This window comes from Schistocerca americana, chromosome X (genome assembly GCF_021461395.2).
Source record: "Schistocerca americana isolate TAMUIC-IGC-003095 chromosome X, iqSchAmer2.1, whole genome shotgun sequence".
NCBI lineage: Eukaryota > Metazoa > Arthropoda > Insecta > Orthoptera > Acrididae > Schistocerca > Schistocerca americana.
This window is the reverse complement of record NC_060130.1, coordinates 642,118,940-642,138,622: the sequence shown is the minus strand read 5'-3', so window position 1 is coordinate 642,138,622 and position 19,683 is coordinate 642,118,940. Positions and strand designations below refer to the sequence as shown.

The window sequence follows — 19,683 nt, the reverse complement described above, 5'->3', positions numbered from 1 at the left end:
CATCAGTTGTAGAATTTTGGAACACGTATTATGTTCGAGTATAATGACTTTTCTGGAAACTAGAAATCTACTCTGTAGGAATCAGCATGGGTTTCGAAAAAGACGATCGTGTGAAACCCAGCTCGCGCTATTCGTCCACGAGACTCAGAGGGCCATAGACACGGGTTCCCAGGTAGATGCCGTGTTTCTTTACTTCCGCAAGGCGTTCGATACAGTTCCCCACAGTCGTTTAATGAACAAAGTAAGAGTATATGGACTATCAGATCAGTTGTGTGATTGGATTGAAGAGTTCCTAGATAACAGAACGCAGCATGTCATTCTCAATGGAGAGAAGTCTTCCGAAGTAAGAGTGATTTCAGGTGTGCCGCAGGGGAGTGTCGTAGGACCGTTGCTATTCACAATATACATAAATGACCTTATGGATGACATCGGAAGTTCACTGAGGCTTTTTGCGGATGGTGCTGTGGTATATCGAGAGGTTGTAACAACGGAAAATTGTACTGAAATGCAGGAGGATCTGCAGGGAATTGACGCATGGTGCAGGGAATGGCAATTGAATCTCAATGTAGACAAATGTAATGTGCTGAGAATACACAGAAAGAAAGATCCCATATCATTTAGTTACAATATAGCAGGTCAGCAACTGGAAGCAGTTAATTCCATAAATTATCTGGGAGTGCGCATTAGGAGTGATTTAAAATGGAATGATCATATAAAGTTGATCGTCGGTAAAGCAGATGCCAGACTGAGATTCATTGGAAGAATCCTAAGGAAATGCAATTCGAAAACAAAGGAAGTAGGTTACAGTACGCTTGTTCGCCCACACTCAGCAGTGTGGGATCCGTACCAGATAGGGTTGATAGAAGAGATAGAGAAGATCCAACGGAGAGCAGCGCGCTTCGTTACAGGATTATTTAGTAATCGCGAAAGCGTTACGGAGATGATAGATAAACTCCAGTGGAAGACTCTGCAGGAGAGACGCTCAGTAGCTCGGTACGGGGTTTTGTTGAAGTTTCGAGAACATACCTTCACCGAGGAGTCAAGCAGTACAGTGCTCCCTCCTACGTATATCTCGCGAAGAGACCATGAGGATAAAATCAGAGAGATTAGAGCCCACACAGAGGCATACCGAGAATCCTTCTTTCCACGAACAATACGAGAGTGGAATAGAAGGGAGAACCGATAGAGCTTCTCAAGGTACCCTCCGCCACACACCGTCAGGTGGCTTGCGGAGTGTGGATGTAGATGTAGATACGGTAAGATGTCTCCTCACATCCCGCTGCGTCCACAAGTTCGTCAGCACGGCCACGGATACCAGCTGATTTTACAACTCTTATCAACGGATGTCCAAGGAAAGGACACACAAATCCCCTTGGAAACTGCACTTTCCGTAATGTGTTTGCTTTCGAAACCCTGAAACATGGGAAGAGAAGAGAAAAGAAAGAAAAGAGGTCCCTTGTTGCTACGAACTGGCCGCTGCACACGAAACCTTCAGTGGTCGTATAGTGGATCTGCTGTTTGGTGCAGTGACCTGAGTTGTGTGCCATTCGTGTGATTATTTCTTTCTGTTCACATAGTTTCAACGTCAGAAGCAAGAAGTGGGAGAGGGCGTCAGCGGACGCGTGCTGTGAGAGAGAAGTCTACCCGCGGTCAGGGCATATTGTAATAACATCAGGGAAAACTTCGAACGAGAGAAAGACAGTGGTGGACTCTTGCTTTCCCTCGCTATAGTCATTGACAGAACCGCGGAGGCATTAAAAATTCACAAAACCACTGTTGTGAGAACAGGGAAGGAAAAGTATGGAGCAGAAGAAAGTGAAGCTGGAGCATCTCACCTAAGATATTTCAGGAAAAAAGAGGCAATTCGAGAAGTGTGTGACGAAAACCGACCATTTTCAGGGAAATGCAATTCGTCGTCATATTTACAGTTACTATTCGAGAAAGGAACATCCGACTCTCGATAAACTGAAGGGTTTCTTAGAAGAAGTGGAGTTTTACAGAGTCAGCAAATCGTCACTGCGAACTGTGGTGTAACCGCGCGGAGTGGCCGCGTGGTTTGAGACGCCGTGTCACGGATTGCGCGGCCCCTCGCGCCGGAGGTTCGAGTCCTCCTTCGGGCATGGGTGTGTGTTGTTCTTAGCATAAGTTAGCTTAAGTTAGATTAAATAGTGTGTAAGTCTAGGGACCGATGACCTCAGCAGTTTGCCCCCTTAAGAATTCACACACATTTGAACATTTGAACTGTGGTGCACGGCTTGAGTTTCAAATATGAAAGAAAGGGAAGAAAGGTCATCTGGAGAGAGGTGACATTGTAGCATTGCGTTGTCGATTTTTTAGGGCAATATCGAAGGAAAACTTTAATGACATTGTTTGGCTAGATGAAATATAGATAAATGCAAGCCATTCAATGAGTACAGTCTGGACAGATAATTCATTGTCTGCAACCGTGCCACAACTCATTGGGAAAGGTAACAGACCGATTCTTCTCCATGCAGGTACATCTGTAGAATTTATAGAAAACGTTATGTTGTTATTTAGATCGAAAATAAAACGCCGATTATAACGAAGAAATGAACGGAGACACATTTCAGCGGTGGTTTAAGGACTCGATCCTGAAAAACTTGAGGAAGCCCTCAGCAATAGTTACGGACAACGCCTCATATTATTCAGCTATCCTTGATAAGGCGCCTACAGTTACGTCCAAGAAGCAAGACGATACCGACAGGCTACAACGATGAAACATTCCTATACCAGAACGTCTGTAGAAAGGGTGAATTGTTGGAACGCGTGGCTCAGAATAAGCCACCTCCACTTCTGTAGATTGTAGGTGAATTGGCAAAAAAAATACGACCATAGTGTACTCAGAATGTCACCATACTACCACAACATCAATTCGATTGAACTCATATGGGCTCAAGTTAAAGGTTAGGTGCGAAGAAAAACAAAAAATATACTTTAGAGGAAGTGGATAAACTGACAAGGGGTGTTGTAAACCAAACTTAGTATTTAGATTGACACAATCTTGTAAGACACGCGAAAGAAGTAATAATGAAAGCGTGGGAGAATGAATGTTTAGTGGAAAATGATAATCAGAATGTTGTGTTCACCATTTACAATTTTCTCTGCCTTTTTAGCTTATTTGTTATCTTGCGATACACATTTGACTGAATACTCGTCCGTGTTGTTGCTGTTATTTGTCTATAGGGTGGTATTGCGGCATCTTACAGCATCAGCCTCTCTACAACAGCAGCAGCAGCAGCAACAGCTCCCACCACAGCCCTCCCCACTACATACAAGGGGGCCGTAACAGTCGGTAAGTCGACGACTTTCTGTGTACGAGACGACAACTCTGCTCCCCACCACCGCCATCTGCCAATCACAAAGTAATTTTAATCACAGTTGTGGTATCGATAGCTAGGATGCCACGGCGTAGCTGCCAGTTAAGTTGGCACTACGACAGACAACGACGACAGCGCCCTCTAGCAGACGCTGTTCAGCTCTACGAGCTCCACTGGAGATTCTGCCATTTTTAATGAAGAGTAGACGGCCGTGACACTTCGCACCTCATTGCAAAGTTATGTATTCCTTTTGCTAGAGTAAAGGTGATCGAAATTAATACTGCAGTACCGACGTGTATTACCTTTTCCTGCTCCTACTCACGCGCCGCCTTCCAGGCGGGATACAAAAGTTGACGACGAGGACTCTCTGCCGGCCAGAGTGGCCGAGTGGTTCTAGGCGCTACAGTCTGGACCCGCGCGACGGCTACGGTCGCAGGCTCGAATCCTGCCTCGGGCATGGATGTGTGTGATGCCCTTAGGTTAGTTAGGTTTAAGTAGTTCTAAGTTCTAGGGGACTGAGGACCTCAGAAGTTAAGTCCCATAGTGCTCAGAGCCAGGACTCCCTTTTCCCCTCCTATCATTTCCTTTTTGCTCGGTACTGTTTTCTTTTCGTGCTAGCCTCAGTATAAGGCTTTCAGTTGTGTAAACCATGGCTTCGCCGCAGGAACATGCTTCGCTGTCCGATCTTGTACGTTTCAAGGCTCAGCAAATGACGCAGATGCTTGCTGCCATGAATGGACTGGTCACGCTACAAAAAATTGCAGCTACTTCGGCGCCTCCGACGCCACCCCCTTTTTGGCCTCTCAATTCAGGACAATGTACTTTGCATCAACGCTAGTGACCATGCACACAGTGCTGCCGCACTGTGCGATGATTTTGCTGAACTCTTTTCTGATGGCCTTGGTTGCGCCACAGACTTTGCAGCGCATTTTGTAGTTAGAAAATACCATGCCTATTTTCCGGCGCGCACGCCCGGTACCGCACGCACTGCGCGACGCCGCAGCTGCTGAACTTAAGCATTTGCAAGACAGTGGTGTCATTGAATCTGTTTCTGCTTCGCCATGGGCTTCACCTATAATGTGTGTGAAGAAACCAAACGGTCGTCTCCGTATTTGTGCTCACTTCAAGTCTACAGTAAATCCCCAGACAGTGGTAGCTACGTTTCCCTTACCGCGTCCTGAAGATATTTTTGATAAGCTTGGTGCGGGAAAATTCTTTTCCACGATTGACTTGCGGGACGCTACTTTCAGATTCCGCTCGACGAACTGTCGCAGCGCTATTTTGTGATCAACGCCCACCTTGGATTGTTCAAGTTTCGCCGCCTTCCGTTCGGTTGTGCTTCGGCTCCTGCTATTTTTCACTCTTGCAGCAGTTGTGTGCCACTGTCCTTGGTTGCTCAAATTATCTGGACGATATAGTTGTATCAGCTCGCACCCCTGACGAACATTTGCAGAATTTGCGTGCCTTATTTACTGTACTTTTGCAGGCAGGACTTAAGTGTAACAGAGACAAGTGCAAATTTTTTCAAACTGAGATTCAGTATTTAGGACATATGATTAACGGACAGGGTATCCACCCCTCGACGTCACATCTCAGTGCGATTAGAGACTTGCCAGCACCCAGGAACTTGAAAGAACTTCAGTCTGTGTTGGGCAAAATTACATATTATATTCAGTTTATAACACATGCAGCGCAGATTGCAGCGCCTTTGCATCGACTTTGGCATAAGAACGTTCCTTTTGTCTGGTCTTCGGAATGTGAGGCTGCTTTCCACAAGCTCAAATCTGCTTTGTTGAGTGGTCGCTATTTAATTCCTTTCGATCCCTCCAAACCAGTTGTTTTGGCTGTCGATGCATCTTCTCACGGCATCGGCGCAGTTCTCTCACACCACATTATGTCGATCGCTCGATCGCTTTTGCATCTAAGTTGCTCAATTCTGCCCAGCAAAACTATCCTCAAATCGAGAAAGAAGCTTTAGCTATTTTATATGGAGTGACTAAGTATCACGATTTTTTGTACGGTCGAAAGTTCTATTTGGTGACCGATCATAAGACTTTGACGTCATTGTTCCACTCGTCAAAGCCAGCTCTGGCCCGTTCTGCACAAAAGTTGCAACGTTGATCTTTGTTTTTGTCTAATTACAATTACGAAATCTTGTTTCAGCCTACAGCCCAGCATGGCAATGCTGATGCTTTGTCTCGTCTGCCTATCAGTCCTGACGAAATGTTTGATTCTTCCAAATTGTCATGCATGTTTATTGATTCGCAAGATAAGGAATTAGCTGATGGTTTTCCGTGACAGCCGATCCTTCTTTGCAGATTCTTTTGCAGTATATTCGTGCTCAATGGCCTCCATCTGATCTGCTACGCAGATTCGAGATCGTCTTGTACGGCGTTACTCTGCGCAATGTCACAACTTGTCTGTACTTGTCTTGTTACGAACTGACAATGATCAGTCTCGTGTGGTTGTACCTCGTTCGCTGCAGTCGGAAATTGATTGCTGCACGCTGGTCATTGGAGTATAGCAATTAGCGCATCGTCACGGCATTTGGGTCGGCATTGATAAATTGAGAATTTGCTTGCGAATTGTCACTCTTGCTCGGAGCATCAATCTGCTCCCCGCCAGCGCTTCTTTGCGTGGCCGACTCCTACTGCGCCTTGGCAGTGCGTTCATGTTGATTTTGCGGGTCCTTTCTGGGACACCCGCTGGTTGATAGTCATTGATGCGTACAGCAACTTTCCTTTTGTTGTCCTTATGTCTACTACATCTGCGAGTACTGTTCGGGCTTTGACATCTATTTTCTTGCATTGAGTGCCTTCCTGAAGTTGTCTCCGACAATGGCCCCCAATTCGTGTCCTTAAAGTTTGAAGCGTTCTGTGCTGCTAATGGCATTCGCCATCTGACCTCAGCCCCGTTCCACCCCCAGTCGAACAGCAGCGACGCTGAACGCGTTGTGCGTATATTTAAGTTGTTGATGAGCAAGTTGCATGCCACGCACTCTCGCAAGCACGCGCTCTGGACTTTCCTTGCTTCCTATCGCTCTCAGCCGCGCGGCACCCATTCCCCAGCGGAATTGCTACACGCCCGCGCCCATTAGTCGCTCCTGCAGCTATTGCACCCGCCGCCGCGCGCTCCCGCTGCTTCGCCTCGTTCTGGCTTGGCGCCGCGTTTTCTCTGGCAGGCAGCAGTGGGAGCAGTGACGCATTCTTCACCAGATTGGCGGTGCCTTATTTCTCATTTCTGGTCCCTCCGGCGCTGTCAACCGACACCGGAACCAGATTCGTTTGTGCCATCCTAGGTTTCCTGCCGCTGGTTGTTTTCTGACAGAATTGGAGGCTTCACAGCTTCCGCCGCCTCAGCCCAAGACTCCACCGAAGGCGCCTCCGCCGCGGAAGCGCCTACCATCGCCGCCGCTGCCGGTCAGGTCACCTGCACCGGACGGGCGCCTCTCGCCGCCCCCGCCGCCCCCGCCCCCCCTCCGCCCCCGCCGCCGGAGCCGATGGACGCTGAGGCTGCCGTCACGCCGCCGCCGTCGCCCATGGAGGTCGTTGCTCCGCCTCCTCATCCGAGCATACCCAGTGGCGGTGCGCGTTCTGGGCAGGTTTTCCACGAGACGTTTTCCTCGCCTCCTCACGAGCAATTCGGGGTCGCAGGTGGACAGTGCGCCCCGGCAGTTCAGCTGTCCGCCCCCTCAGCTGCGCCCTTGGTCCATCCACCCGCCGTCGGAAGCCATACTCAACGACGATGTGTTGTTTCAGGGGGGAGGGATGTGGTATCGATAGCCAGGATGCCACGGCATAGTTGCCAGTTAAGTTGGCACTAAGACAGACGACAGCGCCCTCTAGCAGGCGATGTTAATCTCTATGAGCACCACTGGAGATTCTGCCATTTTTTGATGAAGAGTAGACGGCCGGGACACTTTGCACCTCATTGCAAAGTTATGTATTCTTTTTGCTAGAGTAAAGGTGATTGAAATTAATACTGCAGTACCGACGTGTATTACCTTTTCCTGCTCCTACCCACGCGCTGCCTTCCAGGTGGGATACAAAAACAGTAACATGAGCGATAAACGTTCCAGGGTGCAAATCTGGTCACTTGAAGGTACTTTGAGTCTGATGGATATTGTAAACAACCTCCAGAGCTTCGTGGAAAATATGAAAATTTATACAGTCTCATACAATGAAAATATTAGTGTAAGACTTTTGACTAAGCTTGTGTGGTACATCTATGTAAACAGGCAACAATCTATCCTGAAATTACTAAAAAAATCAGATATCTATTGCTTGACAAGTAAGAGATCGCTCTAAATTTCTGAATAAAGAATGGGAAAGTATATGCAAGAGTTTTAACTCAAAAACGTCTTCACATAGATTGATAGAGCAGCCACAAATAGGCCTACAATCCATTAAATAAAGCAACACGTATTATACTCATAAAAAGGGTACAGCCTGATAGGGGCCTACACGTGGAACTTAAGTTTTAAGGTGTATACACTAAAATACACGATTTGATACAGCTATCATAAGGGTGCCACAATACAATCGATTCAGATGCATCGTTTCTGTGTAAGTGTAACACCCCACCCGTCACTTATCTGGTTTTGGTGTGTGTTCACCCCAGGTAATTGACTAACAGATCAACAGAGAGTGCAAAACTGTCGCAATATCGGATAACACAAAGAAAGTAATAAGGCCCTGTGACTGCTGATTGATCTGCGGTAACAGTGTTGACATTAATTGATTCACAATTGATCCCTTTTAATTAAAAAGGGGTGCACATTGATGTTATATTCAGCTATTGAACACCAGATGCAAATGTTGAACATAAAATTAATTAAGAAAGTGACTTGGGATTTCAACTACTTGATTGAAAACAGATGCAATCGATTAGCACAGATTTATTTTAACTCACGACCTTCAATCATCACAATACATGACTCTCCTAACAGGCAGTGGTAATAAATTGCGTTTGCGTGGAGTAAAGCGCGATAAATCAAAAGTAATTCTTATCGACTGACTCGGGTGTAATGCGAAGTGCGAGAAGAATTCTACAATACACGGTCCATGAAACCCTCGTGGAAACTTTGCCGACGTGATCCAACAAATTAATCAGTGGCCGGAGCGGGCGCAATATCACCGAATTCAGCGTGGCGGAGTGGCGTCGTTGTGTGGACGTTGGCCGACCTCATGGCGCTGCAAGGCTGCGCTCGTCTATTCACTCCTAGCTATCTTGCTCAATACATAGCTGAACCAAAACTTCCTATCTCCAAGCTCAATCGTTCCCTTTGCTAAGTCCTAAAATGCAGAGATGCTCACTCTTTCTCAGGCAAGCTGAGTCAAGAACGCCACGTCCGCACTCTAGGCAAGCTGGGAACGGAAGACCACTACGGAGACTTCTCACAGTCCGCTCTTCGCCTCGGTTTCCCGTCCAGCAAAATCACTTACGCCAATTGCAGCGCAAGTCTCGTTAATTATGCGTCGCTTCTCAGCGCCGACCAATGCCTGCTCTGGGAAGTGAACAAATTCCCACAAAATTTCCCTTCCTCTCAACTTCTGTTATTTAGCTCTTCCCAGGCCACCCATCAAGGTTAGCGTCTGCACAACACCAAGTTTTCCGGAATTCTGACTCCCAGGAGAGTACTTCAAATTCCTTGGTCCTACATTCCCATCGGAGGCCGGCGTATTTCATGCTATCGCTCTTCACCTGATTTACTTCAGGCTCTGCGGACCGTGAGTTCAGCGTGAAGTTGCTATAGTCACGAACACGCATATTTTGACCTCTGTTGACCGCTCCACCGTATCTTTGCGTGGCTTTCTCGCATGTTTCACAGAAAACGGGACGTCGGACATTTATCAACAGGCATACAAGTTCTCCGTCTGTTTCCCGGTGCACCAGCATGGAGTCGGGGCCAACCACCCACTCACTGTCGCTCATCATAAGGCAGCTGGAGGCTGCACCGCGTTACCGTTTTCTCAGAGCTTGAGCTGCCCTAAGCTGCCTATTGTTGCTTCCCTTCGCCGTTCCCCAGCCGGCCACGGTCAACTCTAAGTGCTTCCCTGGGGTAAACTAGCGTCTAGTAAATCGACTCGTTTCCACAAAGTTTTCATGTCGTGTGAATTACTTTAAAACCATCACCTGACATTAATTATTCCAATACATCCATACTATACCCTCTACAAGATGCATTGTGCCATGTCAGTCATTTTTTTTGTTCAGCCCTACTGTACGCTCAACGTGAGTTAGGTGATCTTTAATGACTTCATGTAAGGGGCATAGTTCATGCCATCTTACATAAGATAATATTCCATCAAAGGTAGCTGTATGGTAGATGATGAGCTGTAAGTAGGCACCTAAATTATTAGAAAGTTTGAAGTGCAATCTACTTCATGAAAACAGTGATCCTTTTCAGAGTCTTAATGAAACTGTGACGACAGATGTTATAGGGACTGATGTGACAGACTAAGACTTCTACTCATTGGCTAACTTGCTGTTGTGCTTATGACTTATGGTTAGAATGATTAATTCGTTACAGCAATAATTGGTGTTGTACGAGGTGCATTCAAGTTCTAAGGCCTCCGATTTTTTTTCTAATTAACTACTCACGCGAAATCGATGAAACTGGTGTTACTTCTCGACGTAATCGCCCTGCAGACGTACACATTTTTCAGAACGCTGACGCCATGATTCCATGGCAGCGGCGAAGGTTTCTTTAGGAGTCTGTTTTGACCACTGGAAAATCGCTGAGGCAATAGCAGCACGGCTGGTGAATGTGCGGCCACGGAGAGTGTCTTTCATTGTTGGAAAAAGCCAAAAGTCACTAGGAGCCAGGTCAGGTGAGTAGGGAGCATGGGGAATCACTTCAAAGTTGTTATCACGAAGAAACTGTTGTGTAACGTTAGCTCGATGTGCGGGTGCGTTGTCTTGGTGAAACAGCACACGCGCAGCCCTTCCCAGACGTTTTTGTTGCAGTGCAGGAAGGAATTTGTTCTTCAAAACACTTTCGTAGGATGCACCTGTTACCGTAGTGCCCTTTGGAACGCAATGGGTAAGGATTACGCCCTCGCTGTCCCAGAACATGGACACCATCATTTTTTCAGCACTGGCGGTTACCCGAAATTTTTTGGTGGCGGTGAATCTGTGTGCTTCCATTGAGCTGACTGGCGCTTTGCTTCTGGATTGAAAAATGGCATCCACGTCTCATCCATTGTCACAACCGACGAAAAGAAAGTCCCATTCATGCTGTTGTTGCGCGTCAACATTGCTTGGCAACATGCCACACGGGCAGCCATGTGCTCGTCCGTCAGCATTCGTGGCACCCACCTGGATGACACTTTTCGCATTTTCAGGTCGTCATGCAGGATTGTGTGCACAGAACCCACAGAAATGCCAACTCTGGAGGCGATCTGTTCAACAGTCATTCGGCGATCCCCCAAAACAATTCTCTCCACTTTCTCGATCATGTCGTCAGACCGGCTTGTGCGAGCCCGAGGTTGTTTCGGTTTGTTGTCACACGATGTTCTGCCTTCATTAAACTGTCGCACCCACGAACGCACTTTCGACACATCCATAACGCCATCACCACATGTCTACTTCAACTGTCGATGAATTTCAATTGGTTTCACACCACGCAAATTCAGAAAACGAATGATTGCACGCTGTTCAAGTAAGGAAAACGTCGCCATTTTAAGTATTTAAAACAGTGCTCACTCTCGCCGCTGGCGGTAAAATTCCATCTGCCGTACAGTGCTGCCATCTCTGGGACGTATTGACAATGAACGCGGCCTCATTTTAAAACAATGCGCATGTTTCTATCTCTTTCCAGTCCGGAGAAAAAAAATCGGAGGCCTTAGAACTTGAATGCACCTCGTACAGAAAGTACGTTCGCTGAATTATTTATCACTATTTGTGTATCCGCTTTTACAGTTCCTGAGCATACACAAAACCACTTTCTGTTATTTGATGGTTATTGATTATAATATTAATGACATATATAGAGAGTAAGTTACTGACAGTTTCAATTAATAATAATAATTTTTATTATATTGCTGGGGTAGAAGTGCAGCTATGCACAAATCCAAACTGGATGTTCTTATAGTTTAAGGAACAGTAACAATTACATACCTAATTTTGGTTTGTGGAGTCATCTCTAGCTGCTACATGTAGTGTGGGAGGAAGGGGAAGTAACTGGAGACATAACACTTTCATTGTGTTCTTCCTTTTTTGTACAATCCTCTTCTTAAAACAGTCAATTTCATTTTCAGAATAAAAATAACTATTCTCAGATGTGAAAGAACTAGCAACGTAGCGGATGGTATTGCTTCAAAAGTAACATGAGAATCTGAGAATGGATGAATTATATCAGTTAAAGAATGTCATTGTGTTGAAAATGTGATTTGTAAAAGAGAAATTAAAACAAAAGATTTCAGCAAAAAATAAATTAATCCACATACATTTATTTTATTTTCATTTAATTACAACAGAGAACTGAAATAATTAACAAAACTTTCTCTTGAGCTTGTTGTACATTGCCCTACATATCATTTTACTAATTCTGCTGGCTGTCTGGTTATGAATATCAGTGAAGTCTCCAATGGAAAGAAAGAAATCACCAGAGGAAAAGCCTTTTAGTGTCAACAGCAACTGATTAATTGGTGGAACAGAGTTGCTTCTAACAGAACGGAAAGAATTACATATGACAATTCTCGACGTCAGAGGCAAACTATCGTTAAGTGACATTTCACTACCTTTACAGGAGAGCACAAAGAAACTGCTGCAGCTCAGACTTCTTGTAAAATACAAGTCATGTACACAATTATGGACAGTCGCATCTTTTATGTCCTTTCCCACTAGTCTCTATGTGCACTTTGTCGCTATTACGTACACTTACCACTGATAACCGCTGTATTCTGCTCGCACATACGATACAATGACGTTGCTGAATTTCGAACCTGTGACCCATACACATACCATAGTTTACCACTAAGAAGGTACGACTTAAATAAGCCACATGCGACAAAAACCACTAAATCGTCGTTTTTGCACTTATGATAGTTTAGCTCTGACCTCCAGAGTTTGTGTGAGAGTTCAAGAGAAATTTGAATACACTGCTTGCCAGTCACCCCGTCTACACGTTACGATTTTGTATATTCAATAACTAAGGCTTCCTGTTAGCTGAATTCCAAATATCAATGCTCTTAAAGCAAAGAACTTTTATTTCATGATGAATATGGATGTTCTTATGTGGATACTACTAATAATTAAGAAACACATCTATATTCTGTATCTGAGGAAGTATGACCTTTCATTTTTTTCTTTTTTGTGAATAAAAGGAAAGAGAAACTTAGCGTAAGCAAGCACAAGTAGTCTACGTGTTTATGGGAACATTGCTAAGTGGAAGACGATTGTGTTGCTCTGAAGAATTAATCGTCCTTTGGGATAATTAATATGGGGAGTAGAAGGGGCATTTTCTGGCACATAAAAGACGCAATAGCTCACTACATCAACAATTGTGGCCCTAATATTTTCACTAGAAGACAGTAAGCTGTTCTGACACTGCTGTACTATTTACAAATGGCTCATTCCCAATGGAAGATAGAAAGGAACGATGTTTTCTGCAATTGATGTAATGTGCCTGCGTGAAGTCGGAACACTAGTGTTGTGTCGAATGTATTGCTACATGAAAAATCAAAATATCGTTGCCCAACACTGAAAAAGCTGTTAGTACGAATAGTAGCCAAGATTGTTGTGGTTCCTCGATTTGAGTACATCTGTTTTGTCACTGTCTGCTAGATAACACGAAATAAGTCTTTCTAACATTGCAGCAATCGTAACACACGTCAAATAAGCGAGACTGTGTTGGTACAAATGGTCATTTTTATGTACGTCATTTACATAAATAATACGACAGAATATAATTCACGAAGTACCACCATCAAATGCCTATTAGACCTACTACAAGCAAAAAGTTTTATGTTAGGAAATAGTTTCACATTTCATTCGTACTCTCCAGTTTCTCAAGAATGAGATCGAAAAGCAGTGGCACGAAATTTTTGTATAAATTTGGAATCGTGATGTTCTTCCATATAATTTGTGTGATGTCCACGTTTCTTCCCCTTCCTCGTTCTAACAAACAATCTTGTCATCACCAATTCTGTAACTATTCCTGCCATTGTCAAAACTTATTCACCGGTTAACGTCGCTAAGCCTGCCAGAATAACCTTTTCAGTTACGCCGTGCTTATTCTCCAGTTAGACATTATATGTTCGTACAAAGCGTTTTTCGCGCTATCCCAGGAATAGGATTTAAATGGCTGCTGTCCGGGGACTGTACAACTGGCACTTAGTAGTGCAGCGTTCTTGCAAAAATTTTCTTTCAAAATTCCATTTACTTGGGTACACCGAGAAGATAATATGTAAGCTTTCTTACCTGCTATTGTATATCTTGAGTTTTGTTTGGTGTCAGTTTCAGTGAAAGACCAAGACCTTGGTCATTTGGCAAGACATTGCGATAAACAAGTAGTAATTTGTGGACATTGTGGAGGAGAAGGCCATATCATAAGACTGTAATAAAATTAAACATGCAGCAGGGTGTGTGTCATGTAAATATGGGGGTAAAAATGCACAGGGAATAGAAACGAATGTCACACGTATCAAACCTTCCCGACAAGGTAGATTTTAAGAGCGGGTTATGGGTAGGCATTGCATAACAGTAGAAAGCGATGAGGACCCTAATGACACCACCAAGTGCCGTTTGTGTAAGAAACATAAAATCACCACTGAGGAAGAAGAGGAGGGCCGCCAAAAGAGCGAGGAATTTCTGGCAAAAAGTGAGAAGTACCATAGAACAGAGCAAACCGAGGTAGAACATCATGCACCTACGAAAAAGCAGGAAAGAAGTTTTTGGCGAAAATTCAGAATTATGTGGTATAACAGAGAAGCAAAATCAGAGACGGATTTAGGAGTGACATATGATATAGGCGAACAGGATTTGGTGACACAAACTGGGCAGTTGGTTCAAATGGCTCTGAGCAAACCTAAGGACATCACACACATCCATGCCCGTGGCAGGATTCGAATCTGTGACTGTAGCAGTCACGCAGTTCCGGACTGTAGCGCTGGGCAGTTGTATGTAGAACGCGACAGCATGCATTCTGAGGCATGCACTGCGCTACCTATAGAAGTAAAAGATTTGCCAATGCAGGAAGTGAATCTGCAACAAAAAAAAGTACGAGACTCCGAGCCAGGTCGTACAGGAAACGAACACCATCGATAATAAATTAACAATAAATAAAACACAGACCAGCACAGACCCATGACAGATTTACAAAAGTATAGAGAACGTTATGTAACACTAGACTGGAAGAGCCGATGATGCTTACTACAGCATTAAGACATTTAGTAAGGTATAAGCATCCAAAAGGGGAGTATATTACTTTTCCTGTCCCCGATTTCGTAGATACAATCCACCTCAGAGTGAACAATCTGCCAACAGATGTGAAAATACTGGAGAAGCTACTGAAGCAGGTTCCTGCCAGAAGAAATGAATCATTCTCCTTAGATACGTTGTACAAGCACTTTGTGATGACGTATGGTCGTAAGTAGTGGAACAACAAGGATGCCAGCACATTTTGTTAGTGCGGGTTGACTACATCAGTTGAGGTATGCACTGAAGTGCAAATCTATTGTTCTCCTTTGATTGACAGGTACTTAACCTATTGTTCTGCTTTGATTGGCAGGTCATTAACCTATTGTTCTACTAAAAGGATCCTTCCATTTAACTGACAGATACTTAAGGTATTGTTTCCCACCCCCGTCCCCTCGCTCCCAACCCTCAGGAAACCTCCAACCAACCCCCTCCCCCACTCTGCTACAAGTGCACCTTCAGGTCTGAGTTACTGGAATATCCGCTCCCGCTCTTAGAAATTTGATTGACTACTTAATTAAATTGATCAATTAAATAACCTCTCCCCCTCTGGTAAACCACCTACCCTCCCACTCTCCCTCCCAGAAAAGGATTCAGCCTGTTCTGGGCTGCTGGAGAGAGGAAAGAGTGCACTTTATTTATTTGAAACAATTTGTTTACTGATGGATTTTACATAGTATATTTATCACACTGACACAAAACACTCGCACTGATATGCTTGGTGTCACGCTACGTACCCTACAGACCTGCAAACTACTCGAAAATAATCAAAATATTGCAATATAGTGATGTACAGACATGCAAACAACTCGTAAATTACCGAAATAATGGAGGAGGAGGAGGAGGTTAGTGTTTAACGTCCCGTCGACAACGAGGTCATTAGAGACGGAGCGCAAGCTCGGATGAGGGAAGGATGGGGAAGAAAATCGGCCGTGCCCTTTCAAAGGAACCACCCTGGCATCTGCCTGAAACGATTTAGGGAAATCACGGAAAACCTAAATCAGGACGGCTAGACACGGGTTTGAAGCGTCATCCTTCCGAATGCGAGTCCAGTGTGCTAACCACTGAGCCACCACTGTAACAGGTATCGTCGTTCGAACTTATAGACTTTGGACGACAATTGGTGGAATACAAATCAGTTTGTTGTCTCAGGTCAGATTGACCGACGTTCTCATACACAAATGTGGACCATGAGAAACTGTTAAGTTTAGTCCAAGAAAGGTTGTGGCAGCCTGAGGATGAAAAATATCACAATCGGAATATAGTTTGGAATCTGTGAACTGAAATCACAGGTTTATTGGAAACAACAACTAGACAAAATCCTTATCAGAAACTTTAGTCGTAAATTATAACCTGAGAAAATCATTTGTTCAAGTGAGAAGTTGGCGTATCTTATGCTCGTAGTCACTATAGTGGATTTTTTTGTGTTGTGGTAGGTGGGTATTAGCGATCTACAAATTATTATTATTATTATTGCTTACTGGTGTTTTTATGCAGTTAAGGCAATGATTCTCTTAAATGAAATGGTTTGCTAGTGTTGTGTAAGTGTTTCCATTTTTCAGTGCATTAAGTGTTCAGAGTACCGTATTCTAAACTTTATGCTTGTCTTTCACACGTATACTGAATGAAAGTCAATGAGGGTTAATTGATGTATGTTTGCACAACTTCAAATAAACACAGTAAACCAGTGTGTTTGTAATCTTGCTTTTCACGGTGACGATCTCAAGTACCGGTATGTAACGAATGTTTCTCCCTTCATCTCATACATTCTTAAAACTTGTCTGGCTATTCCGATATCTGAAGTCAGAGTGTACAGCACACGCCACCTTCCTTCCGAGAGAGATAGCTCATTCACGTGCATTCGTCGTCCTTTTAATAGCAAAAGCCGCAGTGCAGCACTCATCTCCAAGCAGTGGCGTCATGGTATCTATCCCGCCCTAGGAGGTTAAAATCTAGCCTACGTAATACATAGAATAGATTGTAACCCAGCCTAACCTAACCTAAACTCCTTGACCCCGCCAAAAACTGACGAAGGGGATCGGACGCCCTTTGACCAAGCAGTCGGCCAATTTCATCGGGCGACCTCTGGCGACTGTTGAAGGTGTCACTGCGAACGCAGTGTAAAGTCATAAGATGATCTGGCTTTCAGGGAGACACATATCCTCACGGAGAGCGCGATGACATTCACTCTGCGAGCCGGGCAGGACGGCGACAATCTACTTCTCCGATTTTCTCGTTGGAAAAACTCTTGGCGGTATATAAGAGTACGAGATGCATTCAAGTTCTAAGGCCTCCGATTTTTTTTCTCCAGACTGGAAAGAGATAGAAACATGCGCATTGTTTTAAAATGAGGCCGCGTTCTTGTCAATACGTCCCAGAGATGGCAGCACCGTACGGCAGATGGAATTTTACCGCCAGCGGCGAGAGTGAGCACTGTTTTAAATACTTAAAATGGCGACGTTTTCCTTACTTGAACAGCGTGCAATCATTCGTTTTCTGAATTTGCGTGGTGTGAAACCAATTGAAATTCATCGACAGTTGAAGTAGACACGTGGTGATGGCGTTATGGATGTGTTGAAAGTGCGTTCTTGGGTGTGACAGTTTAATGAAGGCAGAACATCGTGTGACAACAAACCGAAACAACCTCGGGCTCGCACAAGCCGGTCTGACGACATGATCGAGAAAGTGGAGAGAATTGTTTTGGGGGATCGCCGAATGACTGTTGAACAGATCACCTCCAGAGTTGGCATTTCTGTGGGTTCTGTGCACACAATCCTGCATGACGACCTGAAAATGCGAAAAGTGTCATCCAGGTGGGTGCCACGAATGCTGACAGACGAGCACATGGCTGCCCGTGTGGCATGTTGCCAAGCAATGTTGACGCGCAACGACAGCATGAATGGGACTTTCTTTTCGTCGGTTGTGACAATGGATGAGACGTGGATGCCATTTTTCAATCCAGAAACAAAGCGCCAGTCAGCTCAATGGAAGCACACAGATTCACCGCCACCAAAAAATTTCGGGTAACCGCCAGTGCTGAAAAAATGATGGTGTCCATGTTCTGGGACAGCGAGGGCGTAATCCTTACCCATTGCATTCCAAAGGGCACTACGGTAACAGGTGCATCCTACGAAAATGTTTTGAAAAACAAATTCCTTCCTGCACTGCAACAAAAACGTCTGGGAAGGGCTGCGCGTGTGCTGTTTCACCAAGACAACGCACCCGCACATCGAGCTAACGTTACGCAACAGTTTCTTCGTGATAACAACTTTGAAGTGATTCCCCATGCTCCCTACTCACCTGACCTGGCTCCTAGTGACTTTTGGCTTTTTCCAACAATGAAAGACACTCTCCGTGGCCGCACATTCACCAGCCGTGCTGCTATTGCCTCAGCGATTTTCCAGTGGTCAAAACAGACTCCTGAAGAAGCCTTCGCCGCTGCCATGGAATCATGGCGTCAGCGTTGTGAAAAATGTGTACGTCTGCAGGGCGATTACGTCGAGAAGTAACACCAGTTTCATCGATTTCGGGTGAGTAGTTAATTAGAAAAAAAATCGGAGGCCTTAGAACTTGAATGCACCTCGTACATCACATCGTTTTATGAACTAATTTTTCCTTAAAGGCTTTAGTTTCGTCGTGAAAAAAGAAAAGTCTACTTTTCGTTTCACACGGTGTTTTAGTTCCTTAACATTTCTCAACCGATTTTTAAGGAAGAAAACGATTTTTGTGCTCTTGGTAGTGTAACATCTTAGGTTCTTAATAAATCATTTACCTTTTCGTAATTCGTAACAGTCATTGTAAAATGACGCTATTTGATAAACACGTGCACTTGACTTGCAAATCTTGTAGTGAAAAAGTTTGATAGCGTGTACCTTGATTGCTTGCAAGCAAGTCCATACATTATTGCAATTGAAATGTAATTAAAAGTACAAAAAAAGTTTTTGAATTGGTAGTGACACTGATATCTGACTCCGTTCACAAGTAAATGAGTGACGTCAATCCCGCGATCGCAAGCCTACAAGTTCGTTCGTGTTCAGCGTAGCGTCGAACATCGTAGGATAGAACAAACCAATTGCTGCCGATGAGTGTTGGCCTAGGGTAGGTCTCTCGTGCAATTTTAATGATCCATGTTCAGAAAACTCCAAATATACACGAATTTTTCCCCCGCCGACGACCGGTTACACTAGCCATGGTTTTACAATATGCCACATTTGACTTATGAAAGGCAAGTAATTACTTGTTGTCAGTATCCAACAAATAGTAGAATGTATATTTTGTGTTTGGAAGTAAAAATTAAGAATAAATTAATCTAAGGCTTTGCTGTGTATGGACTATATTAATGAAAGCTTGCGCATTCTCCTTAATTGCTTTCTAGTTGGAGATGAAAAACCGCGGGGCCCAAAAGTAGAATTACATTTGTAGGTGTCTCTACGCCTGAGTTGACTAATGAACGAGATGTTCCATCCTGGAATTTTCGGTTTTGTGTTTCTGTGAGGGTGTAGTATGACAAGTTGTAAATAATTACATCTCATCTCTGTCTCTAAGGGATTTCGATTTCGATTTTTCTATTCCATCAGAAAGAAGGAAAGAAGTTAAGGATTTAATGTCCTGTCAATATCGAGGGTATTAGAGACGGTTAACAAAAAGAACAACGAGCAGGTTTAGAGAATCCTCAAACACTGCAGTGTGGGTAAACTAATTATTGTCGATCGATGCAGGTGTCTGCGTCATTGTTGTTTTTTTCTTTTTTCCCTTTGGCGAGCCGAGCTGCACCAGCAAGGGATTCTCCGCCCATCGACAGGTGACGTACAAGGTTGTAGTAACATAGGTGCACCCATCAGTTTTTCACCGTCAGGCAGTCTGTGCTATCGTATAGAACAATGACTTCATTACTTTAATGGTATTGTTTTAACAGTGCAGTGAC

General features: G+C 44.3%; 1 protein-coding gene across 1 annotated transcript in view; it reads left to right on the top strand.

The window, feature by feature from the left end:
- Nucleotides 1-3,987: 3,987 nt before the first annotated feature.
- The window catches only part of LOC124556224 (formin-like protein 3), a 33,614-nt gene continuing 17,918 nt past the window's right edge, over nt 3,988-19,683 (top strand). The window contains exons 1-2 of the mRNA XM_047130215.1: nt 3,988-4,156; nt 6,683-7,044. Coding sequence (XP_046986171.1) covers nt 3,988-4,156; nt 6,683-7,044 — 531 coding nt within the window. The remainder of the gene's footprint in view (nt 4,157-6,682; nt 7,045-19,683) is intronic.